General features: G+C 36.0%; 1 protein-coding gene across 1 annotated transcript in view; it reads left to right on the top strand.

The window, feature by feature from the left end:
• The window catches only part of RGS22 (regulator of G protein signaling 22), a 125,145-nt gene that overhangs the window by 73,144 nt on the left and 24,359 nt on the right, over positions 1 to 27,642 (top strand). Inside the window, exons 13-19 of the mRNA XM_036263834.1 lie at positions 10,033 to 10,227; positions 13,158 to 13,250; positions 17,150 to 17,322; positions 18,159 to 18,321; positions 21,616 to 21,774; positions 23,801 to 23,869; positions 26,651 to 26,812. Of these exons, the coding sequence (XP_036119727.1) occupies positions 10,033 to 10,227; positions 13,158 to 13,250; positions 17,150 to 17,322; positions 18,159 to 18,321; positions 21,616 to 21,774; positions 23,801 to 23,869; positions 26,651 to 26,812 (1,014 nt within the window). The remainder of the gene's footprint in view (positions 1 to 10,032; positions 10,228 to 13,157; positions 13,251 to 17,149; positions 17,323 to 18,158; positions 18,322 to 21,615; positions 21,775 to 23,800; positions 23,870 to 26,650; positions 26,813 to 27,642) is intronic.

Here is a 27,642-nt window from a genome sequence, read left to right as displayed (position 1 = left end):
CTTTATTTCTCTCTCTCTCTCTCTTTCTGGTTAATCCTCACCTGAGGATATTTTTTTTTATTGATCCTTTAGAGAGAGTAAAAAGGAGGGAGGGAGGGAGAGAGAGAAACATAGATATGAGAGACGCATTGATTGGATGCCTCCTGCTCCACTCCAGCTGGGGCTGGATATCAAACCTGCAACCCGGTATGTGCCCTTGACCGGAATTGAATATGAGACCCTTTAGTCCACGGGCCAATGCTCTTAACAGCTGAGCCGAATCAGCCAGGGCTATTTCTTTTTCTTTACTAAGCAGGATAAGAAAAGAGAAGTACATTTGCCTTATAATTAGTGGTGTGATGATAACCAGCTCTCCGGGGGAAAAATAAAGCAGCCCTACTTTGTAGCATTTGCTGATCTCTGTGTGTAAATACTGTCACCATGGATGATTTCAGGGTGACAACATGATGACACTAAACACAGAGTTGAGAAGAGATGTGCAGTAGCCCACCATCATGTAGCATTTCCACCATACAGATACAATAGAGTTAATAATCTCAAGAGCATGGGTAATAGTAAAACAGAACAATTATTAGGAAGTGATACATTTTGAGTATTCATTATCTTTGTTGTTAATACAATTCTTTAATAGTAAATTTAGGTAATTTGATTTTTGATAATGACTGAGCTTAACAACCTCTTTACACAATTCCTGAAAATTCATAAATTGCTTCCTGTGAGCTAGTACAAGCTGGTTCTAGCACTCCATTGCTTATGGTAGAGGTAGAGAGATAATGACAAGAAAACTCTCACTCTGATCCTCTCCATTTTAAGTTTCTTCACTGTTACAGCTGGAGACAACTGACCCTCCATCTTCAAACTTATCTCCCACCCTTGGGAGACTGCTTATGAACCTTCGCTTGCACCTGCCAAAGCAGGCACATCACCTTTGCTCTAGAATCTCCAGGACCTGCACAGTTTCCTGTGAACTGCAAGAAGAGACTTTGTCTCTTTCAGTAGCCAAAGTTTCTTCTTCTTTTTTTGTCTTTCAAGTGATGAACTAGTGTTATGGGTTTTATGGAATATGTCTTTTTCCAAGTGGGCCCTCTAGATCTTTGTTGATACCACCCTGCCAGTCCATCTAGAAGAACCATAATGCCACCTCCCAATAAGTAAAGGAAATAGCAACAGCAGCAACTTTATATTCCCTATACCCTTGGTGGGCATCTTGGCGGGCATCTTGGCAATTACTAGGAGAACGTGAAAGATACATACCTTTCTGCTGCCTTACTAGTTACGTGATTAGCATTTCTTCTTTTACCATGGCAGTGGATTCTAAGAAAAAGCGACTTGCTAATGCCACCAAATACTAAAGTGTTTTCTCCTCATCTCAGGAATATGTTAGTAAATTATATTGTAAATACACTTTTTAAATGTCCCCAGTTTTAGTTGATGTGGTGATATATTCTGCTAGGCGTCCTGTAAACTAGTATTAGGATCTCACAGCATATAGAATTTGACACATCTTACCCCTAGTGTACTGAGGGCCTCATTTTAAATCATTTACTTCTGAAGTGAAGTCTTACATTTCTCTTTCTTACTTCCAGTTCTGGCCTGGTGGTGACAGCAGAACATCATGCAATCAGTGTTACCAGGCAGTCATAGAAAGATACATCCACATGATTATTAAAATAACTACATCAAGACGAAGTATGAGAAACTGTTCCATTAACATAACTAACAGCTGAAATGTAACATAACAAATCAACACATGTGCTACAACATTTGGTATTATTCTTGACTTTGCCTTTTAAGTCTACACAGAAATTGTTCTTGTTTTCATTGGAACACAGATGAGTGTCAAGCTGCAGCTCATCAGATGGTCCCTACTTATGGAAAAGATGCTTTCAAAGGCTGTGCTCACCTTTGGCACGGCGAGAATACTTGTTTGGTGCTTCTACAGCATAATGATTGGAGTCTAACCACACAGCTGTCCTTATTTAATCTTTGGTACAAAGAAATCCAATAGCACAGACAGTTGTGAAAAATATTTTACTGTTTGCTTTTGACATTGTTAAAAACAAGAATAAATTCAATAAACCCACAGTTCTCCTTTCTCAGGTATGTCTGTCTAGGCTTTATGATTTAATAAGCAAACATTAACATACTCCAGAGTCTATGAGGATGAATAAGATTTGGGAAAACTAAGCCTGGAATGCATTATGATACATTTGAAAGGAGATTGGGATCCCCTTCCATCCAAGAATATGTTCATTAACATACACTTTCAAAATGACTTTGAAAACTATTAAGTGGCAATGCTGAATTTTACATGAAAAATATCTTATGGTTGGAAAAAATGTAAATTGCAATGGGAAATGTCATATTTTAATTTGAGCCATCTCCTATGTAGTGCAATACAGTGTTGTATACAGGATATTGGCTCTAACTAATAAAAACATGTAAAAAGAGCCCTTCTAGTTGCTAGAGGTGATGCTGTCAGATCCATGAATTACTTAATAAAGCCAATTAGATCTTGAATAAATAAATAAAGCATCTGACATTTCCTTGAATAGGCAAACATAGAAACATTTTTGTGTGTTTTTCTTTTCTTTTTCTGGGGGGGGGGGGTCTTTATTTCTTCGTTCCACTTTCCAGTTCAATTCTTCCTCCAGTGTCCACGGTATCCATCCTACATCTTTTTCTCCTGTTGGTCTTGTTAACCATCATATGGCGTTGCGAGCTTAGTTAAACCAAAAAAAAAAAAAATCAACCCCCAGAATTTCAAGACTGAAGGAGATTTTTTTTTTATAGGGAGAGGCATCGCTCTTTTTCCAACCCTATCATACAGTCGCCAAGAAAGTGAGTCACAGGCACAGGTGTAGAGCGGGCTGGGCCAGCCGCCCATTGTGCATTTCCTGATTACATAACCTTTGAGCGTCTCCAGGAGAGATGGGGTTTAGAGCCTGCTGTGCACAGTGCCAGGCAGTGTGATCACAGACAGGCAGTGCTTGTATCCCTTCTCAGAAACTTTCCTGCTGTGCTGTTAAAGCATCATAGGTTAATGTTTAAATTGGAATCATGTTGACCACAGCTGTGCGTGAGTGAATCTCTGCTTTAATGTGAATCAGAGTAGCTGACTGGGACATGAAGGGAGCATTTTCTTCTCAACATTAGCTACCTTGTTATTTGCTCAGTGGCTAGAAAGGAAGAGCTGGGTGGCCAATAAAAAAGCAAATGAATGACCCAGCATACTTAAACAATGTTTCTAACCTACAGTTAGACTTTTTTATTTACTTATCATATAGCATAATCTTTATATTCCATCTTAAAGTCAGTTTCCATCAATCTAAAAAAATTTTTATAAAAAATGTAAAGGTGTTTAGCTTTTTAATTTTGTTTCATATATATGATTACATCTCTTGTGTTTGTTATATATAGTCAATTGCCAGTTATTCACTTACACATTGTCCTTGGCTTATTAAAAACGTGTATTAGAAGACATTTTCAGATTTTAATGGCATAGTTCAGTTGAATGTATTATAAATTTACTGTGTGGGCCCTGGCCAGTTTGGCTCAGCGGTTAGAGCGTCGGCCTGTGGTCCGGAGTGACCCAGGTTCGGTTCCCGCTAAGGGCACGTACTTCGGTTGCAGTTTGTCCCCGGCCCTGGTTGGTCGTGCGGGTGGCAGCCACTCGATGTGTCCCTTCACGTCGATGTTTCTCTCTCTCTCTCCCTTCCTCTCTCTCCCTCCCACTCTATCTGTACAAAAAATGGAAAAATATCCTCGGGTGAGGATAAAAAAATAAAAAATAAAAAATAAATTTACTGTGTGGCCTAATCAAATTCAGTTTTCTCCTCCTTATCCCTTAAATACCCTGGGGAGATGAGGAAGAGAGACAATAAATGTGTATAAGGCGGGTATGGGATGCCATGGGGAGGGGGACCTTTCAAGCCCCTCTCTACTGCTTCCTGTTCTGTGATTTTATCATAAGGCTGGTAAAGAATCAGGGAGATGGGTGAGTATTGTGGTTTTCATAGAGGGGTTGATACTTGAACAAAGAGAAATTGCTTGGGTGATAATAAACAATGTTCTAATAAACTGGCTATGAGGAAGCCACACATGTGTGTGCACACACACAGAGGAGGGCACACAGATACGTACAGTTAAGTGCAGAGAGGGGAAATAAAATATTTTAAAATTTGTATTAGGATTTTTATTTAGTGCATTTATTCTTAACAAGGAAGTCTGTTAAGCTTCAAATCACTTTCTAAAAAAATATTTCTCGTTTGGGATTTTGACCTTTAACAGCTATTTAATTCATATGATTGCAAGTTAGACAAATGTATGTATCTTAGCGAGGAATACCCTCTGCCTTCGTTTCCTTTATTTTCAGGTTTAAATATATGTCCAGCATTTCTGGGAGTCCTATTTTAGAGAAACTTCATAATTTCATCTAACTGGTAGCAGTTCAATACAGGGAGAACAAGTAATTTATGATCTAAAGCAGAACTCTTTTGAGAGTGAAAGGGGAACTATTAATAATTATGCCAGAACAGTAGGCTTAAACCAGACTAGGGACATATGGCTACCCTAATTATAGCTCCTTGAGACTATGGGATATGCAGCTACATAATATGCATGGGCTATAGGGCTTCATGAGCAGAGAGTGTGAGGTTAGGAAGGAAGGTAGGAAATAGTAGTCTGGAAAGGGTCTGACCTAGCTTGATCAGGAAACTGAGTTTTATGATGTTTCTCGTTGGGATAAAACTTCTGCTGCTTATTTCCTCCTCATGTTCTTATACTTGTCAATTTTTCCTTGTTTTATTGTAGAGATTAAATTAATAGGATTTGCATTTGAGAAAGGAGAAGAAAAAAGGGAAGTTAAAGAATGTGCTATGAATGGTATGTTATTCATAAAACCTGGAAACACAGGAGGAAAGGAAAGGCTTGGAAAACTAGGGAAATCCATTCATTACATTATTGAATCATTGAGTTTGAGAGTTCATGGGCTATCTACGTAGGTGTAACAAGCAGGCAGTTAGAAGCACAGGTTTTAAGTTTAGGAAAGAAATCAGGTCTAAAGATATATGTATTTCTTCCACACATAGTTCACTGTTCAGTCTCTGAGAATGGATGAAGTCTTGCATTCATTTATTCATCTTTTCATTTATTCTAAATTTAGCATTATGGTAGGTGCCCGGGGATCCATAATAAAATCAATGACAGTAATTTTAATAAAAAGTAAATTTCATCTGTCTTCATAGAGCTGTGGTCCAGTGGGAGAGATGTACAAGTTCAGACTTAAGGAGTCAAGGAAGACAGAGTCCTTTCAGATGGATAGAAGCTTAACAAAAGGGGAAAAGAGGTTAAGAGTAGAGGGTATAGAGTGCACAGTATGAAAGTCCTGTGAGAGACTGCCTGTCGTGTGGGAGGAACTGGAAGACTGAACTGAGAAAAAATACAGTTGAACAGAGAACTTGAAGGCTTTTTTTTTTAAGGGCGGTGGGGAGGATAAAGGAAAAAGAATCAGCAAAGTAGCCTAAGAATGGAAATAGGCAGAGAATCACGAGGAGAGAAAGTCAAGAAGGAGAGGATAATCAATAGTGTTAAAGCTGCATAAAGAATCAAACAGGATGAAGATTAAGGAGAGAAGCTATTGAATTGGTGATTATGTGGTATTTAGTGACCTCAGAGATCAGTTTCATTGGCATGAAAACCAGATTGCAGTAGACCGAGCAGTGAGTGAAAAGTGGGTAGAAAGATTTGGAAAGAAGGGAAAACGAGAAGTAGGGTGAGAGTTTATAGACCCAACAGTCAGGACAAATGTTTTAGGATGGGAGAGACACTTGACTTGAATGCCTTTATAGCATAAGGAAGGAGATGGAATCAGTGGAAAGGTAGGTTAAGGAAACAGGCACCAAGGACATAATTGATGTTGCAGTTATGGAGGAATAGAGTCACACATGAGTGAGCCTTAGAAAGCAGTCTTCCTTTGAAACATCAGAGAAAGAAAAAAAATTTAGAAGAAAGCTCCTAGAGAAGAAAGTTGAGGGCATTTTTTCCAGTGGCTTTTCCCAATGAAGTAAGGATACATTTGGGAGCTTTAAGGAGCATGGCAAAATTTAGAAATGGCAAAATGGAGTTGATTAGAAACAAGCAAGCTTTGCAATCATAGCTGAAGTGGTTTTTTTAAAGTCTATTTATAATGGAGCCAATTATCATAGTTTTTATAGGGAGGTTGAAGATAGAGTTGGAAAAAAAATGAATGAATGATTGGACTGGCCCCAAATTGGGTCTTGACAGGGCAGAATATCAACCTGGGAGAAATGAGGGATATTTGTATGTTATTTGAAATGATGGACAGTCCTGAGTCCTATTCGTGTACGAAAGGAAGAGAGACAAGGTGGCACCTGGTTTATTCAGAGGATAGGTGGAAACCACAGATTATGCATAAGGTAAAAAAAAAAAAAAAAAAAAACCCAAACAACATAGTGAGATATGTAGAAGGATGAAGAGTAAGGGTCAGAGAGGAAGTTGTGCTACTAAGACAGTAGTGGTAAAGTGAAGGGAATGTCATTCTGAAGAAAAGCATACAGCAAATTTCAGAAGGTGAGAGCCCACACCAATTGGATACAGTGACATACTGAGATCTGGCTTTAACGGCATCATGAAAATGTTCACCGTGGTAAAGTGATAGGCTGTAAATAGCATCTGGAGCCTTTCCCAGGACTGTGGTAGCAGTGGATTTTAACGACAGGACGTGAGTGAAGGCAAGACTGGGAATGAAAGGGTAGGGATAGATGTGGGTGCCCACCAGCAGCTGACCCATCACTGTTATTCTAGTCACCATTTCAATGTATTTTGTACTTTATGCTCTTGACTGCTATCATATTACAGTGTTTCTTAACTCACCCAATTCCAATGTTTCCCATCTCTAGTTCTCCTAAGTTAACTATGGGATAGCCACATGTTGGGATTCATCATAAACTCGAAGTACTTCAGCTTTGAATTTTGAACTCTGATAGTCCTCTTTCAGATCATAATTTCACTTTAGGCTACTAATCTCCCATTTATCCATTTAGTAAATATTTATTGAGTGCCTATACTATACTGAACTTTGTAGAACTCCCTGTAAGGGAGGACTAGATAAAAAAGTCGATTCTACTTATTTAAAACTACTCTAACTGTCCCCTTCCTTTATCTTCACCTCGAATTCTTTGATACTCTCCCCTGCATGTTATTGTGTTGCTGCCCTGATACTAGCTTCATGTGCTTTCCTACCTATAATGGGCCATGTGGTAGATCATTTCAATTGCAGTTTAACTTGCACCTTCAATTCTGACTTCTCTTTCTTAGGCTATTTTACTATTTCCTCTGACTTAATTCATTATTATTATATTTTACGATCAATATTTATTGATATTTATCTATATATTTATGCTTTCCTTTGTTCTCTATCCCATTTTGCTTTTGTTTAGGGCTTCTCTTTAATTAATTAATTAAGTCCAGGTCTGCTGTTGATGAAGTTTGTGTTTTTATTTGTTGATTTGACGTCTTGATTTTGTTTTTATTCTGAAAGGGTATTTTGCTGTGTTTCTCAGGTTAGCAGTTATTTTTTTCTGGGCACTTAAGATTTAAGGGTAGAGTCTATACCTGACCTGCTGCTGCTCTTAGGGTGTTTTGAGAGCCTATGGTGTTTATAGGGGCTTCCCCACTGGCAGGTCCTGAACTATAATAATCCTTATCCCCTCAGCATTGAGAAACTTCCCAAACCTGCACTTATAGGTAATTATAAGGACTTTGGCTATTATTAAGTGTGTGATGGAAAGTCACTGGAGGGTTGAGAAGAGGTATAACATGCATAGTGGTTTCTCTGTTTACTGTAGTAAGTCTGTAAGAAAGCAAAGAGGAACCTGGCGAGACCAGTTAAGAGGACATTGCAGAAAAGCAGGTAAGAGATGGTGGCATATAATTTCTTATTTGAATATTGAAATGACTTCCAAAGGCCTCAAATCTTGATCTGTTCAAACTGCTTCTCCCTCTGCCATAGGGATTTATTTCTAAAATTCATATCCAATGATGTTACTCCTCACAGATTCCTCATTATATATTCTTATGTAAAAATTAAAATTCCTTACCAAAGAATAAAAGATCATATCCATGATCTGGTACCTATCCTCTCTTACTCTAACTCTTTCCTTTAGCCATTGTTATCTACTTGAAGCCTTTAATCTTTCCACAGGTTATAAAGCCCCCATAGGTCTCCATGCCTTGGCCCATGTTTTTCTTCTTCTTGAACCATCTTTTTCATCAACTTCCTTGTCTGATTGACTCCAACTCATCTTTAAATATTCAGCTCAAGGATTAAGGATAAGAGAAGCTTATCTTCTCTTGTAAGAGTTTCTGAATCTTTCCCTTCCCCATTCCAAGGCATAAAGGAGTCTTTTCTGTGGATTCAGTACAATTCAATAAACATTTATGGCATCTATTCTCTGCCAAGAACAGTTTTAGGAGTTGGAGAATCACAGATGAATAAGCTGAAGTATTTGCCCTCAAAGACCTTGTTCCAGAATAGAAGACACATAAATACATAATTTCAGTATAGTATGATAGGTATAGCAGTTGAAAAGTACAATCTTGGGAGGAGGGTGTGAATGAAGCATTCTTAGAGGAAGAGAAATCCCTGTTGATTTTAAAGAATAAATTAGAGTTTATCAAGCAGACAGGGTACATGGGGTGAGTATCCAAGATGTGCAATGGTATGGAATGGCAAAACAGTAAGGTTTAGGAAAGTTAAGAAATATTGATAAACACATGAAATACTTAAAATATGTTTAATGGGAGGTGAGCTTGAAAGGATTGTACAGATAGTCATTGAAGACCTTTGCAACACATACCTCCACTGTGGTACTTTTCATACTGCATCGTAACCACTGGTTTTCATCTCCATGTCACCACCAATGGGCTCCTTCAGGGCAGGCATTAGGTCTTTATTAATCTTTGCCTACATGACACCTATCCAAATGTCTAAGATGTAGTGGATACTTGTTAATGCTTGTGTTATTAACGTGGAACCTTTAAAACCTTTGAAATGTTATTTTACATGAGTATTATTTGGTATTTGGTACATATTTGTATATATCTCTATCTATCTATCTATCTATCTATCTATCTATCTATCTATCTATCATCTATCATCTGATGCCTGGTGATGCCTGGGTTGAGTCTGGAAATTATACTCAGACTTAATTTTAAAAATAAAATTGAAATAAATACAATTAATTAGAGTTTTTAGTAAAACTACATTTAAATTTGATATATAGGATGTGACATATCTAGTGTGTAACATTTCAAAAATGAAATGTTATTAACATGCTTTTCAGATTTAACTAGCTATTATTGAGAGACAAGACAAATTAGAAGAATGAAATAGACTTTCATACAGCTTTGCCTAGGAAGCTGGCTGTTCTGTGTAAATCTTTCCATTCTCTCTTATGTCCTTCTTGTATCTCTTTCACAGCACTGGTCACCAGGTGGAGACATTTTTAAAGCAGAAAGTCTTAAGAATTCTGCAACTGAGTTGGGTAGGGGAGGCAGTCTTTTGAGTCTCTAAACTAGAAGGTTAATAGCCAGCTTTCAACCCTAGTGTATTCTTGCCTCTTGCTTTCAAAGGGGCATTTCAAACCACTTGGGGAAGTAGCACTTACAGTTAGAACTGCCAAAGACATGAAAAAAAGGAAACATAGCTTGAAACCAATCATAGTAACCCATTGTGGTAATCTGAGAAAAATTGCAATATCTAAATCACCCACTCCTGTGAAAGACCCACTGGCTAACTAATTTCAGATGAAGAAATAGGAAAGAAAATGAAAAGCAACGTCTTATGAATAAACACACTGCCTTATCTTTAGTTTTACACATCTTTTTAAAAAAATCACTAAGCTTGTTAGCTAGCCTCTTCTTACCTTTTAAAAAGTACCTGTGCTGAGGAAACTGCTAACCGTTATGGTTTCTCTCAACACCCTCTCCTTGCTTCCCCTTCTCCCTTAGTATCTTTTTGCCACCTATGTTGCTCCTTCGGCCACTCTTGACATTGGACTGCAACAGGAAAATAAAAAGGAAATCTATATGAAAATGCAGCCACCATTTGAAGACCTTTTTGACACAGCCGAAGAATATATTCTTCTCCTCCTACTTGAGCCCTGGGCAAAGATGGTGAAATCAGACCAAGATGCTTACAGACAGGTACTGTGGCCCTGATAAACCGTGTGTGAACCGCTCGGGCTTACTGCAAAACTGATGATAAGCCGCATTGTTAACTCACAAGAAGAGACCTGGAAAAGGTCCCACAGGGCCAGGATTCGGAGTGTCCCTATTGTCTCCTAACAAAATACTGAAATTAGTGTCATTTTTAGTTCTCTGTACAAATATGTCGACAGAGATAAATCTAAGTTTTGGTTTCCTGTGAACCAACAAAATACGCCATGATGATATACTGGTTTTGTCCTTTCTTGCCATTTTTCAGCAGTGGTCTTAATTTTGATTAATGGACAAAGCTCATTTAATTTTATGCTGGATGAGTTACAGTAAATATTATACCCATGGAAAATATAAACGTTTCATATGGATTGTGGAAAGCACATTCTCTGACTTCAGTGCTGCTATTTTAAAGCACCCCCAGATGTTCATCAGGTCAGACTGCTTGATTGGATAAAAGTTTCAACACATCTTTCTTCATTCCCAAAGAGGTCATGTTAAGCCTCAGTGCTTGAATATTTTCACTCTTCTTATTGACAGGTGGAGGAAATTTCTTTAAATATTTATTTTGAATCACAAATTAAAACCATTCATGGATATTTTTTATATTAAGTTAATGCATGTACCCTGTACATGAGGTCATTTCAGGTGGGACTCTGGTATCTTTGTATTGCTATTCTTTGTTCATATCTCCTCAACAATTTCATAGTCACATCTTCTACCAAAAAGGATAGGGTAGGTAATTAAGTAAGATAAAATTAATACTGCAACACCTAAGGTAGAGTTACCTTATTGGACTGTGATTAAAACAACCTTTATGGCTTACTAAATTCTGTAACCAAAATAATTACATATATTTTTTTTCTTCAAATATTACTATTTTATTTCAAGATTTTGTTGTTCTTGCTGTTGTTAATCCCCACCCAAGGATATTTTTCCATGATTTTTAGATAAAGTGGAAGGAAGGGAGGGAGGGGAAGAGAAAAGAGAAAACATCGGTGTGAGAGAGACACATCGATTGGTTACCTCCTTCACAACTGTGACCAGGGCCCGGGATTGAATCTGCAACCCAGATATGGACCCTTGACTGGGAATCAAACCTGCAACCCTTGAGTCTGAGGGCCAATGCTCTAACCGCTGAACCAAACTAGTCAGGGCAAAATAATTATATTTTTATTTCTGATATCTCTTTGTCCTGAAAAATTAGCATTGCAACCTTTCTTCTACAAAAATACATTGATTACCCTAGGAAAATTAGGTTTTCAAGTGAAATTTTAAAATTCTCTCTAGTTGTTATTTTAAACAAAATATGGGGTGTAAAGGAAAATAAACCTGAGAGATGGTCCTGAGATGATAAAATTCAGAATTATAACTAAATTTTTAAACCAAAAGGTTTTGGCACTAGTAACGATTCTTATAAAAATGCATGAACAAATTATACATTCTTTTTAATAAGAGAAAAAAATAAATCTCTCTTAATTTTAGAAACATCCTTAAATTCAGCCCAGAGAATTCTCTAAAAGTCCAGTTGACTGGGTTACATAGATTCTTTCCCAGAAGGGTAACCAAGGAGACGACCCAAACGAGCTGCTAGATACAGAACGTTCTCAGTCAGCCAAACTGATTTTCCCTCCTACAACAGCGGAATGGAGAATGATCTTGTTCTCCTGACTATATATAAAATAGTGCAGTGCACACTCTGAAGCCTGAGACCTACTATGGAGTTTAATTTGATAATTAACACTCTCCTCTCTTGCTACACCAATACAACCTTTTCTCGCAGACTAATGACTACGGGGTCCGGTCATTTCATGTTCTGTGGATTATGTGCTGCCTAAAGCTAGTAGTGCCTGCCTTCATGACTGTCATTCTATTATAATGAATAGAAACTGAAAATGTGACCCAATATATGTTCGTTGTTTGTTAGTTCACAAGGGGTGTCCATAAAGGAGGATGATTTTTGGTGGCACTAAATCAGTGATTTTCATTCTTTCTCATTTCATGATACACATAAACTAGTTATTTAAATTCTGTGCCACACCAAAATATATATTTTTTGCAGATCTGACCAAAAATAGGTATAATTTTTATTGATTTACAAAAAGAAGTAATAATAGTAATAGTAATTACCTAACCTTTTTGCTCCAAAGTGATTTTTTAAAAAAATCAGGTGCCTAGCCCTGGGCAGTGACTCAGTTGGTTGGAGCATTGTGCCTCCCACCAAAAGGTTGTGGGTTTGATTCTTGGTCAGGGCACATACTCAGGTTGGGGTTTCAGCCCCTGGTGGGGGTGCATACAGGGGGAAGCCAATCCATGTTTCTCTCACATTGATGTTTTGCCCTCTATCTCTCCCTTCCTCTTTCTCTAAAATCAATAAAAACATATTCTCAGGTAAGGATTATAGAAAATCAGATGCCTATACTTGTATATAAGAATTTCTGGTACCAAGAATTAACCAATCAGATGCAACCTTATTTTGTGACATGACCAATAAGATACAATTCTATTATGACCTATATATTTAAAGTTAAAAACAGGGTATTCACACCCAATGTATCGTGGTGTTGACTGTTGTCATTTTTTAATTTTGACAGTCTAAGGAAAAAGAGGTCAGGACTCTGGATTAAATAGTTGGGTATTGCATGTTTTAAAAATTCTTGTAGCACACTGGTTGACAATTGTTACACTATATCATTACCTAGAAATGTATGTATTTTTTATTGTATTCAAAGTCTGACTTTGCTGTAGCTGATAATTTTTACTATGTTGGTCTTCCTGCTTTGCCTCCAAACCAATTTGCTTTATTGGCAGGTATATTGGTTTTTAGCCTACTGTTACTGACGAATCGTGTATTCTTTCCCCACTTTTTCATAATGCACATTTTATTGATGTTACAAGTTTTATTACTATTTTATTAGGTGAAGTTAGTGGAAGAAACTCGACAGCTAGACTCCACATACTTCAGAAACATACAGACTTTGCATAAACAGACAATTTGCAAGAAAGCTGAGGTAAGACAACTCTTTACTTAGAATAACAAATTTTTATCCTACAGAGGATTACCACTGTATATATTGGCTGGGGTGGGGGCGGGAGTAGGAGAGCATATATTGGTAATATAGGGGGTAGGCAGTTTCATTTTTCTGCTTCTTCTTTGCCTAGGATGCTACATTTTATAGGTGTCACATTTTATTGACACATTTAACTACAAAGCCAGAAAAACAAAGCAGATGAGGTAACACAAGTAGCCAAGCTACTCGCTTGGCTTAGCTAAGAGCCTTCAAGCCACATTATATTCTTTTGAATGTTATTGGTTACTTTTTGTATGGCAACACCTCTGTTTGTTGTCAAGTCACAAAAGAGTTGAGTTTTCCAAGAAGAAAAGGAGCTGTTGTATGACATCAATAGGCAAAACAATTTTTAAAAATATGGAAAGAATTTGAGGAAGTCAGTTAAAAAGATCATAGGATTGACTAGGATATGGAAGTTATTTTGATTTATAACTTCTAAATTTTTGGATTGGCTTAAATAAACCATAATAGATGCATAAAGCAATAATATTAAATGTGTATCTAAATAAAAATGACAGTTTGGATTCATATTTATTGACATGAAAAACACTCAGGACATATTATATAAAATGTAAGGAACAAAAGCACTAATATTGTATCATCTTATTTATGTAAATATATATGTATATGTATTTATAAATATATATGTATTTATGTATATATATCTTTTCAAAGAGGTGTCTGAAAAGATGTTCACCAAAATATTAAAGATACTTAGCTCTGAGTGGTAAGGTTTCAGGTGATATTTACTTTTGTTTTTGTACCTATCTGAAATTTGTACTTTTATTGTATTTTTTCATTTTAAACTTTTTATTTTGAATAGATTCATAAAAAGTTAAAATACAGAAGTTGTAGAAAGGTTCCAAGTTCTTCTCAATAAGATTCCTCCAATTATTATTATTTTTTTATTGTTGACAGTTATTACAGATGTCCCTCTTTTTTCCCCATTGACACCCTCTTTCCTGCTCCCAACTCCCTCCTGCCTTTCCCAGCATGTCCATGTTGATTTGAAATTTTATTCTTTTATAATAAAGTTTTATAAAAATAATAAAGTTATATATATTTTATTCTTTATTGATTTTAGAGAGAGAGGAAGGGAGAGGAAGGAAGAGAGAGAAATATCGATGAGAGAGAACATTGATTTGTTGCCTCCTGCATGCCCTCCACTGGGGATTGGGCCCACAACCTGGGCATGTGCCCTGGCCAGGAATCGAACCAGCAACTTTGAACCAGCGACCTCTTGGTGCATGGGTCGACACTCAACTACTGAGCCACACCAGCCAGACCTAAAGTTATATTTTAAATGTAACCTTCATGATAGTTGCCTCATTAACATAGAAGTTCTCTATTTGAAAACACTACTAATTAATATCTTGGAAAGAAAACATAAAAATCCATAAAGATAGCATATTATAAAATTGTATTTAAAATTCTATGAACTAAAATTTATAATACTCCCCATGATCCTTCTTCCTATGAAAAACTTATTTTGAAAATATTGGTAGTTCATATATGGTCTGATGCTTTTCAAAAACATAGGTTGATTAATTAATCATATAAGGTATTACAGAAGGAAGGGTTTTTCAGAGAGTAAGCCTCTCGAGCTCTTTGTTTTATTGAGCTTGTAAATTGTCTGCAAAACATTAGAGGTCTTAAAAATACCCCCAAATTAATGTTTATATGAAGGAGATTATTTAAAGAATGTAATCTTTATTAGAAAAGCATCTTACATTACTCTATAACTTTAGAAATTAAGTTATAGTTAAAAGAATGTTCAGGAGAAGGGTGTCAATGGGGGAAAAAGGAGGGACAGATGTAATACTTTCAACAATAAAGACCAATAAAAAAAAGAATGTTTTATGTTCATGATATATTGTTATGAAAAAGAACCAAGTTATAAAACCATACATAGTTGTAGAGTCCTGTCTTTATTTTTAATAAACTACATTTATATAGACAAAAAGACTGAGAGGATATATATATATATATATATATATATATATATATACATATACACACACACACACACACACACACACACACACATATATATGCTAATGGTGGTTATCTCTGAGTAGTAGTATTATATATGCTTTTTTTCTTTTTATTACAAAAGACATTACTTTTGTACTAACAAAAATAATAAGATTAATATTTTATAAGCAAGTATATAATAAATGTTTACTACATGTTCCTAAAAAGAAGGAAATGGGCTCCTCCCCTCTCTTTAGTACCCTGGGGAAGTTATTCCTGACCTTTTGGAAGATTAAGTCTGCTTGGCCACAATTTCCTGGAGTGTGCGAATGAACCTGTTTACCAGTGAACTAGATCCCTGGTACCTGCTTCAGCTTCCCAGATAGATGAGAACAAGTATATACAAATTCCAATTTACAAAATGGAAATAAGCAATTCATCAGATGCAGAGTTCAGAAAACAGGTTATAAAATTGCTCAAGGAACTTGGTGAGACATTCAAGGGACTTAGTGAGACTTTCAAGGAACTTAATGAGAACATCAACAACATGAAAAAGGACCAGTCAGAAACGAATAATGCACTAACTGAAATAAAGACTAATTTACAGGAAATCAATAGTAAAGTAGGTAAAGCCAGAAGCAAAACCCATTGATTGGGAATTTATGGAAGCAAAAAACACCCAATCAGAACAGAAAAAAAAAAAAAAAGAATCCAAAAAAGTGAGGATAGTGTAAGGAGCCTCTGGGACCACTTCAAGCATGCCAATAGTCACATCATAGGGATGCCAGAAGGAGAAGAGAGGGAACAAGAAATCGAAAACCTATTTGAAACAATAATGACAGAAAATTTCCCTAACTTGGTAAAGGAAACAGACATACAAGTTCAAGAAGCACAGAGAGTCCCAAACAAGATGAACCCAAAGAGGTCCACACCAAGACACATCATCATCAAAATGCCAAAGGTTAAACACAAAGAGAGAATCTTAAAAGCAGCAAGAAAAAAGCAGTTTGTTACCTACAAAGGAACTCCTATAAGACTGTCAGCCAGTTTCTCAAAAGAAACTTTGCAGGCCAGAAAGGAGTGGCAAGAGATATTCAAGGTGATGAAAAGCAATGACCTACAACCAAGATTACTCTATCCTGCAAAGCTATCATTTAGAATCAATGGCCATATCAAGAGTTTCCCAGACAAGAAAAAGCTAAAGGAGTTCATCAGCACCAAACCAGTATTATATGAAATACTGGGTTAAAGGGTCTTCTTGAAGGAGAAGAAGAACAAAAATATGAAAAATAAAGTGGTAATTAATACAACTGAATCTACAAACAAAATGAGCAAGCAGAACAGAAATAGACTCGTAGATACAGAGAACTTTTTGTTGCTTGCCAGATGGGCGAGAGTTGGGGGGATGAGTGAAAAAGATGAAGGAATTAAGAAGTACAAATTTGTTGTTAGACTGATGAACCTCAACAGGAAGGGGGGGGAGGGCAGGATGAGATAAACCAAAGAACTTCTATGCATATATGCATAACCAATGGACACTGACACAGTGCCAGAGAAGGCAAAAGTGGGGGCAGGATTGGGGAGGAGGGGGCTGAATGGGGGAAAAGGAGCGGGGGGACATCTGTAATACATTCAAGAATAAAGATAAGTCAAAAAAAAAAAAAGAGAGAGAAGGGAATGGAATGCAAAGGAACAGAAGAGAATTTAATATGAGTTAGAACCTGATTCCAGATTCTTTACCCAGTTTTACCATTGACCTGTTAAATGGCATTGGCCTAATAGTTCAGTTTTATTTCAGTTTATTTAAATTTAAAAAATAATTTGTTGTGTTTAAGAGATTTTTATGAAAAGTATTATTTTACTAGGACACTACTTGTGAAATTGGAACTGCTATTTCACCACATCCTGATACCTCTAAACAAACAGAATACTGGAATAATGTTCCTGCAGAGTATAGGCATTTTAATTTTAATAGTCTGCTTAACAACAAACTAGAGTTTGAACATTTCCGTCAGTTTCTTGAAGCTCACTCTTCAAGGTAAGGAACATGACCATTGTAAAATATATTTCCCTTTTAAAATATCATTTTTTCTAACCTAGTTATTTTTAAAAACTGTTTGGATAACTTTTTGTTGGGGAGTGCATTTTAAAAATAGCAACCTCCAAAATGTTCTTTTAAGTGGTTGAATAATATTTGTTGATACTTTTATTATCGGCTAAATTAAAACAGCAGTACGTTTTATTCCTTCCCTTTTCTGCTGTTTCTTTTGCTTTTGTCCAGATGGGTGCTTCAATTACTGTTTCTGAGAAGTGTCTCTTTTATATTTCACTTAACTATTGAAATTAATGTAATATTTTATAACCTTTGTTAGCTAAACAAATAAAACATAGTTTTGCACAGAATCTCGGGACCTTACATTTATCTAATATAAACTGAAGTATTGATCACATTTATTGCAATAATTTCTCACAAGTTAGCAGGCATTGGTTGGACTTGGGAGCCACATTTCACACATATAGTTTCCATTTTGTGGGTAGGATTATTCTAAATTTATCTTGTTTCCAGATGAACTTGCAATAGGTGGGTATGATCCCATATTTGAAACTGAGAGTACTAGTGCATCATTAATGGAAGAATTCTGAGACCCTACCAACAATGGTGATAGATATTTTTTTGATCCCAGGATTCCTGGTATTTGTTCATATATTTAGCCAGGATGAGACACAATTTTGTACTTGATAGTTCCATGATCTAATCATTTGTGCTAACTGATCAGGACAACCACTTTTTAAAACAACAGCTTTGGTTGGTGTTTCGTAGAATTGAGAGAAATAAATAAGAACGACTGTATTTTGTTTTTGTTTTCACTTTAGCATGGACCTTATGTGCTGGACAGACATTGAGCAGTTCCGAAGAATAAATTACAGAGATCAAAAGCAAAAGGAGGCAAAATCTATATATATTAAAAACAAATACCTTAATAAAAAGTATTTCTTTGGACCTAACAGTCCAGCTTCTTTACATCAGCAGGATCAGGTATCAACATGAAAAGATATTTTCTATATTGAAGTTTGGAAACCAGTCATTTACTTCTTTTTGCCAGCAACCTGAAAGTCATCTTTTTCACTTGCTTTTATGACTTAATATATTAAACACTTTTGATATCTCATTTTTTTTTAGGTATTAGCATGTATCTATAAAATCAATGTCTTTAAAACTCAAATACTACATATTATAAACATGCATTATTTTAACAAGTACTTTATAGAATAAAAATACCTCTTATTCATTCATTCATTGACTCATTCAGCAAATACGAGTGTCTGTGACATGTTAGACACTCTTCTAGGTGCTTAGGATAAGTGGTGAACAAGACAAAGTCCTTTCTACAAGCCATTATCAGCCATTAAGCTTCATCTTGACCTCTTTTCTTGTCTTCTATTAACTGCTATTACTCCAAACATAATTGATCTTTGAAAAACCTTGTTTGCCATTGTATTGTCCCCAGAAACTGTTTTCACTGACCAGGAACATAGATTGGACATTTTATTGGACCAAAGTCACATGGTCTGAATCACAACTTGTTAACCATGGTACTATTATTTATAGCAAAAATTTCATATTAGGATTCAGCAGGGGATTTGATCACATAAAATAAGGCTCAATTTTTATGCTTTAAAAAATTATAATAGTTTTTAGTTCAAAATTTGCTAGTACTACATTACCACCTAGAGATCAAATAATAGCATTTGATTTCTTTTTTTATCCTCATCCAAGGACATTTTTCCATTTTTTGTTCAGATAGAGTAGGAGGGAGAGAGAGGAAGAGAGAGAGAGAGAGAGAGAGAGAGAGAGAACATCGATGTGAAAGGGACACATCGAGTGGCTGCCACCTGCACGACCAACCAGGGCCAGGGACAAACTGCAACCAAGGTAACGTGCCCTTAGCGGGAACCAAACCCAGGTCTCTCTGGACTGCAGGCCGATGCTCTAACCACTGAGCCAAATCGGCCAGGGTGCATTTGATTTCTTTATACTGATTATTTAAACAGATGTAGCCCTGGCCAGTTTGGCTCAGCAGTTAGAGAGTCAGCCTGCGGACCAAGGAGTCGCAGGTTCCATTCTGGTAAAGGGCACGTACTTCAGTTGTGATTCAGTCCCCAGCCCCTGCGGGAGACAGCCAGTCACTGTGTCTCTCTCACACTGATATTTCTCTCTCTCTTCCCCTCCCCCGACTCTATCTGAAGATCAATGGAAAAATATCCTCAGGTGAGGATTTAAATAAATTAATTAATTAAATACACAGATGCATATTTTGATGGCATACATTTATAAAATACAAATCTCAGAATAATGCTAAATTCAGTAAATTAACGAAAAATTCAGAGATCTTCAGAGATCCAATTAAAAAGCTTGATCTTTGTGGGGAGAAATAAGCAATAATCTTGGGAGTAAGGGGGAGAAGTTGTAGAATTAAGCAACCTTGACAAAAATGCCTTGCCATTAGTTCCCTGAGATGCAAATCTGGGATGTGTTAGCAAAAGAGATTGGGTATCCCATAAGCACAAGCATGAAATAAGCACATGGAAAGAATTTGTTTTCTATTTGGCTTGTGCCGTATTGCATGAGGTTCAGTATTATCTGATGCTACGGTGTGAACCTTCCATAGTATGACATACTGAGAATTTAAAATTCAGTGGAAAAGGTCACCCACTGCTATCATAGCAAATGGTTGTGCTTACTACAAGAGGAGTTTTCCCAATGTGCCTTCTTCTTCATCTTTGTCTTTATTTTTATTTATTTTATATTCGCATTGCATTATGTTTTATGTAGATCATGCTAGGTCTAATTTTAGTTGTATGGCCAATTTGCTCTTTGGTTAGCAAAGTAGTCTTTCTCTTTTTCTTTTTAATATGAGAAAAGAACTATTATTATTATTATTATTATTATTATTATTATTAATTTTTGTTTTTATCCTCACCCAAGGACATTTTTTCATTTTTGTTCAGATAGAGTAGGGAGAAAGAGGAAGAGAGAGAGAGAAACATGGACGTGAAAGGGACACATCAAGTGGTTGCCACCTGCACAACCCAACCAGGGCCAGGGACAAACTGCAACCGATGTATGTGCTCTTCACGGGAACTGAACCCTGGTCTCTCTGAACCGCAGGCCAACGCACTAACCGCTGAGCCAAACTGGCCAGAGCAACAACTATTATTTTTAATATTACTTGATTAATATTAAAGAATGGCTAAGATAGTTTCTCTTTTTAAAGTCAATATTAAAGTTACTGATTTTTTTTTTTTTTTAGAGAAAGAAATGAGAGGGAGAAAGAGAAACATTGATCAGCTGCCTCTTGCATGCCCCCTCCTGGGGATTGAGCCCAAACCTGGGCATGATGCCCAACCAACTGAGCCATATTGGCCACAGCTCTTTTGTTTTTATGGAAAACAGTTTATTAATAGGATTTGATTAATCTGGTTAATTGAAGGAGAGCTACGAGAAGGTAATTTTTCCAATGAGCAATCCAAAAATTTTGAGTAGTTTATACACAGGAACAGAATGATTTATAGGAATAAATCATAAGTAGTTTTGAAATAGCCATAAGTAGTTTGTTGAAGCCAGTAAATATGCAGAAAGAAGATTTGGGCCACAAAGAAATTGTGTTTTATAAAAGATGCTACCTGTGCAAGTCAGAGGCTTGTATAACCTGGCCTTTCTCTACTTCCTGCTACCTTTATGTTCTTCTTAAAAGTTGTTAGAACAGCCCTACATTCCTACCACCACAAGCATCCCACCATCTCCAACCAATATTTTTGGTATTATATATATTTGTAATATCTGAGTCGAGGTTGTCTCTTTACTAAGACTCATTTCCTCATAAACAAAAGAAAATTTCTCAAACATGTCAATTTGATTAGAATCACAGATTCATAGAATATTATTAGACATGGAAGAGAACTTAAAAAACTAATACACTAATGCCCTAATTTTACAGTTGAAGATACTGAGGCCATGGAGAAAAAAATGGTATTGCTTGTGCTCATACAGGATAAAAATCCCATTCCTGTGTTCTTTGAAGTATATCATAAGCAAAATCATACATCTAAAACAACATCACATAAACCACAATTCTGCATTGGATGTTAGAGGAATTATCTGTCTTTATTATACACAATAGAGCCAGGAGGTATTTTACAGAAAATGAAAATTGTGGCACCTATCAGGTGTTCAGCAAGTGGTTTGGGAGTGAGTGAATAAATTAATGACTATTAGTGTTTTTTGTCCAAAACAGAAGTTTGTAGTTTTTGTTTCATTTTATTTTCTTAGATAATGAATTTAAGTGGAGGCTGGGGAAAGATTCTCCATGAGCAACTTGACTCATCTGTTCTCATTGAAATTCAGAAGCGTGTCCTAAATAGACTAGAAAACATGTGGTTGCCATTGTTTCTTGCAAGTGAACAGTTTGCAGCACGTCAAAAGATAAAGGTATATAAGTTAGTACTGTAATCTTTGGGTAGTAATCGACAGTACCTCTCGAAACATCCAAATGTGCATACCTGTTGACCCAGCCATCGTACTTCTACAGCATCTTGGTTAAGAGCGTGAAATCAGACTTCCCAAGTTTTCATCTCAACACTGCCATATATTAATTATACAACTTTAAGTCTTATAACCTTAGTTTTTTTATTTTAAAAAAATGGGCTCAATAAGAGTAATTGCTTCATAAGATTATTGGGAAGACGAAATTAAATGAATGATATACGTTTAGTTTTTTAGCATGGTGCCTGGCACACAGCAAACACTCAAATATTATCTATGAATATAGTTGTTGTTTTTTATGTTGTTATTATTGAGTCCTCACATAAATGGGCAAGGATATACAAGGGGTATTACTTAAAAGACTTATGATAATTTTGTACTATGGAAAACTATATTTCCATATAAAATGAGATTAAAATATAAATTGAGATTTCCACATGTACTGATATGAAATATTTTATTCATTGAGTGAAAAAAGCAGGATGCAGAACAATATGCAGAAGATAATACCATTATATATAATTACATCTGGGTATCTGTTTATGTTTCTATCTCGGTCTCTCCTCCCACCCATTCACCCATCTCTCTTTATGTTTATGAAAAAAGATCTAAGAGGACCTGCCCACTGGGAATGGCTTTAGGGAGTGAGAAGGATTTTTACTTTACTTTATAAAGTGCAGTGGTTTTTTTTGTTTTATCTTGTTTTGGGTTTGTTTTTGTTTTTTTCTTTGCTTTGTTGTTATTTTATAAGAACATGTATTACTTTGATAATTTAAAATGTCATTACCTAAAAACAGGAAAGCCTGATCTTTACATAAACAACACAAGGGGCAGAGAGCATGTAATTTTGGAGTTTGTATGCAAAGCATGTGCCATTATTAGTAAGGATTAGGAAGAATCTTAAAAGAAAAAAAATTTATCAAACTCTTTGAGGCTTGCTTACCTGGAAATATCCTTAGTCTTCTGAGCACCTTAAGTTATGGAAGACACAGTACAGCTGGGCACAAAGGATGTCTAGTAGTGAGAAGAGCTGACTTGTTTTGGGCAAAAAGTTCCTGGCAATTAGCTTTGGAATAACTCAAATGTCCTCGTTCCTTTCTTCCTGCTAACTCCAATTCTCTATCCAAAGTCAAGTATAAAGATATTTAGCTTACTAATATTATTTACCACATTTTCTCACTATTGATTTGCATCATAATTTTATTTTCTGACTTAGCATTCTTTGAGTGGCCAACAACATAAACTGATTTGGGCAACCTTAAGCCAAAGACAAAAGATAAGAGAGAGAATTTATTATAAAACATTGCTGGAGCATCTCACACCCTTAGGGGAAGAGCTGATACCCAAGCTTCCAAAGTGTCGGGCCAGGACAGCTGTGGGAACCCAGCAAGAAGAATTCGCAGATCTTTTCTCCAGGCTGTGGCTATCAGAAAGACTCAGCAGCAGTGGCTCTAGTCCTGTCTCTCTGGGTCAGCTTCTGGATCTATCTGTGGAAGAGAGCTAGAGTCACACAGTACAGTATTGGCAGGAGTGGTTCCCAAGAAAAGGAAAAGAGTGAGAATCGGAAGTAACCTCAAGAAATATCTTATGTATTTTCTGCCTGTAACTTTTGTACTTTTCTAAAAGTAGTTGTGGCTAGAAGATAGCACAAAAATCTAAGGAGTCCTAATTATCTCTCCAGTTTCCATGTGACCCAGAGTGGAACTATCATCTACATTTAGGGCAATGCAGTAGGCAATTATTACCTCTATTTTGCAGATGAGGAAATTGTTCAGAACAGAGAACTTGAGTAACTGACCCAGGGACCTGGGCAGAACTTTTATTTCTAAGTCTGATCCTTTTTCTTCTGAACTTACTATCTCTTATCCACGCTGACCTTTACCTCATTTTTCAAAGCTACCAAATTAGTAAATGATTTCAAAACTTTAGGCATTCTGAATTATTGGCATAAAATAATTGGTTTTGCTTTTAGATACAGCTGAGAGATGTAGCCGAAGAGCTCTTACTGCAGAAGCATGAAAGGAAAATTGGGATCTGGAAGGCAAGTACTATTTGTTATATTCTTTCTTCTGTAAATTTTACTCTGTCGAAGTATTTTTCTCTCTCTTCTTGTTCATAAACCATCATTGTAGACTATGTTTTCTAAGCCACCAACTGAATGACAATACTGTTCTTAATTGGCTGATGGAATTTAGCACTAAGTGTGAGTCTATCAAGCCTTTTTAAAGAGTTCCTTCACCTGCTCAACCCAGAAGTGTCTGATTGGACTTCATTAATTTTTTTTTCTTTATTGATTTTAGAGAGAAAGGAGGGGGAGGGAGAGAGAGATAGAAACATTGATGAGAGAGAACATTGATTGGCTACCTCCTGTGTGCCCCCACTGGGAACTGGGCCCACAACCTGGGCATGTGCTGTCACCGGAAATCAAACTGGTGACCTCTTGGTGCATGGGGCATGGGTCGATGTTCAACCACCGAGCCACACTGGCCGGGCCTGATTGGAATTTAAATACGTTTTTTGTTTTGTTTTGTTAATCCTCATCCGAGGATATTTTTTCCATTGATTTTTTTTTTTTTTTTTTTAAGAGAGAGTTGAAGGAAGAGAGGGAAGGGAGAGAGAGAGAGAGAGTTCGAAACATTGATGGGAGTGAGACACATCAACTAGTTGCCTCCTACACATCCCTAACCAGGGCCAGGAGTGAAGTCAAAATCCAGGTACGTGCCCTTGACCAGGAATTGAACATGTGACCCTTTGGTCCAAGGGCTGATGCTCTAACCATTGAGCAAAACCACCCAGGGCTAAAAATGTATTTTTATTTATTTTGTTTGTGATGGCTTTATTGAGACAAGCTGTTTGTTCCAGCATATGGTATTATACTTACTATTGAGAGTGGATTATACAAAAAGAATGAGAAATATGCAACAGAATCAGCAAGTTAAATTATCTTACATTATCCCCTTTTATTTAGAATTACATTTTAGCTTTAAGAGAATTAAGATAACTACCATTTTGGTGATTATTTAAACCACTATAATATGATACTAGAAATTGCCTATTTTGCTACTTAACAAGCACTATAAACACAGTCTTCCTTTTGAGCCTACAAATTTATGGGTATTTATTCTTCCACAGTTCTTGATAAAATGTTAAACTAGACCCAGGTGACCCACAGCAAACTAACAAAGAAAAAATTTTATTTGGCTGTTAAAGGAGTGTGTATATATCTATTAGGGTCCTCTTTTTCTGTATTTTCCTCTTGAAAGAAAGAAAAAGCTGTTCTTATGTGTGTCCTTTGCTATATTTTTATTGAAATATTAAGAACAATGGGCTTATATTTCATATTATTGTACATTATATATTACGTTATTTTTTGTTTAGTAAAATTACAGGTTTTAGTTAAATTACTAAGGTTTAGTATCTTTAAAAGAAGGTCTTAAAACATTATTTGCTGAGTGGGTTTTAAGCAAACATCCCAGTCTAATACATAGTTGTTCCTATTTATAGGGCTATAATTTTAATATGGACCATATGGCGAAGGTCTTAACTTCTTGTCTAGAGAAGACGACCTGGGTCTCACTAAGCAGTGATAGACTTGCTTTCTCTGGGTTGAAGACTCCACCATTCATCTAGACTGCCTTCAGTTTTAGTTTCCAACTCAGAGGTCATCCCAAAGGCCCTTCTCTGCAAAGCTTTTACTTCTCCAGGCAGAATTAGTTACTCCTTCATTTGTGTTCCCATGGCACTCTTTACATAACTCTCTTAAACACTCATTTTGATGGTCACATAGGATTTATTTCAAGAAACTTATTTTATCTATTATCAGCAATGGATATTTATCATGTATTTTGTTTGATTGTTACTATAATTCCTAAGTTCACCTAAAACATTACCTTTGGAATGATGCATGGTTGTAGGCAAAACTCAGGTTTGGGGAACTTCAATAAAATGTATCCAGTAAAAAAAAAAAATCTATTCAGTAAATTCAATAATTCTATTTTGTCATTTGAGAGGCTCATGGGGAATGAACATGTGATCTAAATGGTCAAAATGAAAGAAGTAGACATCTTGACATTGTGACGATATAAAATAAGTAATACCTTTACGCATTACTAAAACACCATGGCTCCTTCAGGCTTTTTTGTTACGTAAAGTGAATCCTCAGTCAGAGGAAGTTTATTATGAAAAATAAATATTAATAATTATTTCTTCTTATTAATGCTTAATAAAAATTTATTAAAATAATATAAAGATATCTCACTGAAAAACATGATCTTTCCAGGATAGAATTATAGTGAAGTTCCACAGTAAATTTCTTATTTAAATTAATAAAATTAATTGGTAATACTTTTTCTAAAAATTTGAAAACATATCTTAAATGTTCAACTGCTTTTACTTTTTAAAAGGTAGGAGAATTATATGTTAATATGTAACATAATATATGAGACCATAAAATAAATAATACTACAATGTATAATTATAGCATGATTACTTTGTTCTGTTTAAGCACAGAACTCATACTATGCACTAAAATGTAGTTTTTTTACCATAGTCTCAAACTCTAATAATTGTTAACATTCTTAAGCAATGTAGTCATATGTTCTAAATCATCGAATCATTTCTTTTCTCTCTACCTCTTAACAAAATGTAAAGGAGACAAAGAGGAGAGAAACAGAGGGGAAATGTTCCCAAATTCTATTGTAGCCAGGCCATAATTTCAACAGCCCAAAGTAAAGGAGAAGAAGTTGGTGATTTTTAGTCTAAAAAATGACTTTGTTTACTTTTTAGAACATACCTAATTCTCTGCACTCTCTGTTTTGGATAGCCTGTGGACAGCAAGTGGATATCTTCATCTTGTGAAATCATTGCTTTTCGTAAAGCATTATTGAATCCTGTTACTGCAAGACAATTTCAACAGTTTGTGGCTCTAAAAGGAGATTTTTTGGAAAACGGGGTGCTCTTTTGGCAAGAAGTACAAAAATACAAGGTATTTTATTGGGAGTGGGAGAAAACCACCTCTTTTTGAGGAGGAGATGCATTAACATATCAGATTCTTAACTGTAACTTTATGCAGAAGATATCCCAATTTTGCCACCTTCATTCCAATATGAGAATAGTAAGGTGTTTATACAGTGATACCTCGGTTCTCGAACATAATTCGTTCCAGGAGGACGGTCGAGAACCGAATTGTTCGAGAACCGAAGCAATGAAACCAATAGGAAAGCGTGACTCCACAAAGCGTGACTCTCTCTCTGCACTCACACTGATGACGCAAGCAAGGCGCGCTGGGCCGAATGAACGCCATTCGGCTCAACTCGGCTCATCTCGGAAGTTCGAGTTCCAAATATTTGTTCGGATTCCGAGACAAAAGTTTCTCGAATCTCCATTTGGTCGAAAACCGAGGCGTTCGAGAACCGAGGTATCACTGTATTTCTATTTTAGATACATTATTTTTATACAATGAAGAGTGAAAGTGAGCCCTAAATGAGGGTATAGGTTTTTAAGGAGAGTCCCGTGTATTATGATCTAATGAAAAACTTCTCAAAAAGTTTTATTTTTGCATGTCACTTATCTATAAATGTACTGTATATATTTTCTCCTGGACGTATCCATATTCAGTACTTTAACCAAGACCTCTTTACAAGAATTCCCAACCATATTTACAGCAATAGTAATCAAAGACAGTGGATTATAGGTAAATAAACCAAGAGAAATGAGCGCGTCTTTTCCATTAGAAAGAATGGTCAAGTTCTTAACAAAATAAATAAGTGAAAGAACAAGTGCTTAGGTTCAAAAAGCAGTTTATTTTCAGGGTTC

Source organism: Molossus molossus, unplaced genomic scaffold (assembly GCF_014108415.1).
Source record: "Molossus molossus isolate mMolMol1 unplaced genomic scaffold, mMolMol1.p scaffold_m16_p_16, whole genome shotgun sequence".
Classification (NCBI taxonomy): domain Eukaryota; kingdom Metazoa; phylum Chordata; class Mammalia; order Chiroptera; family Molossidae; genus Molossus; species Molossus molossus.
Note: the sequence above shows the minus strand (reverse complement) of the source record. Positions and strands in the feature narration are given on the sequence as shown.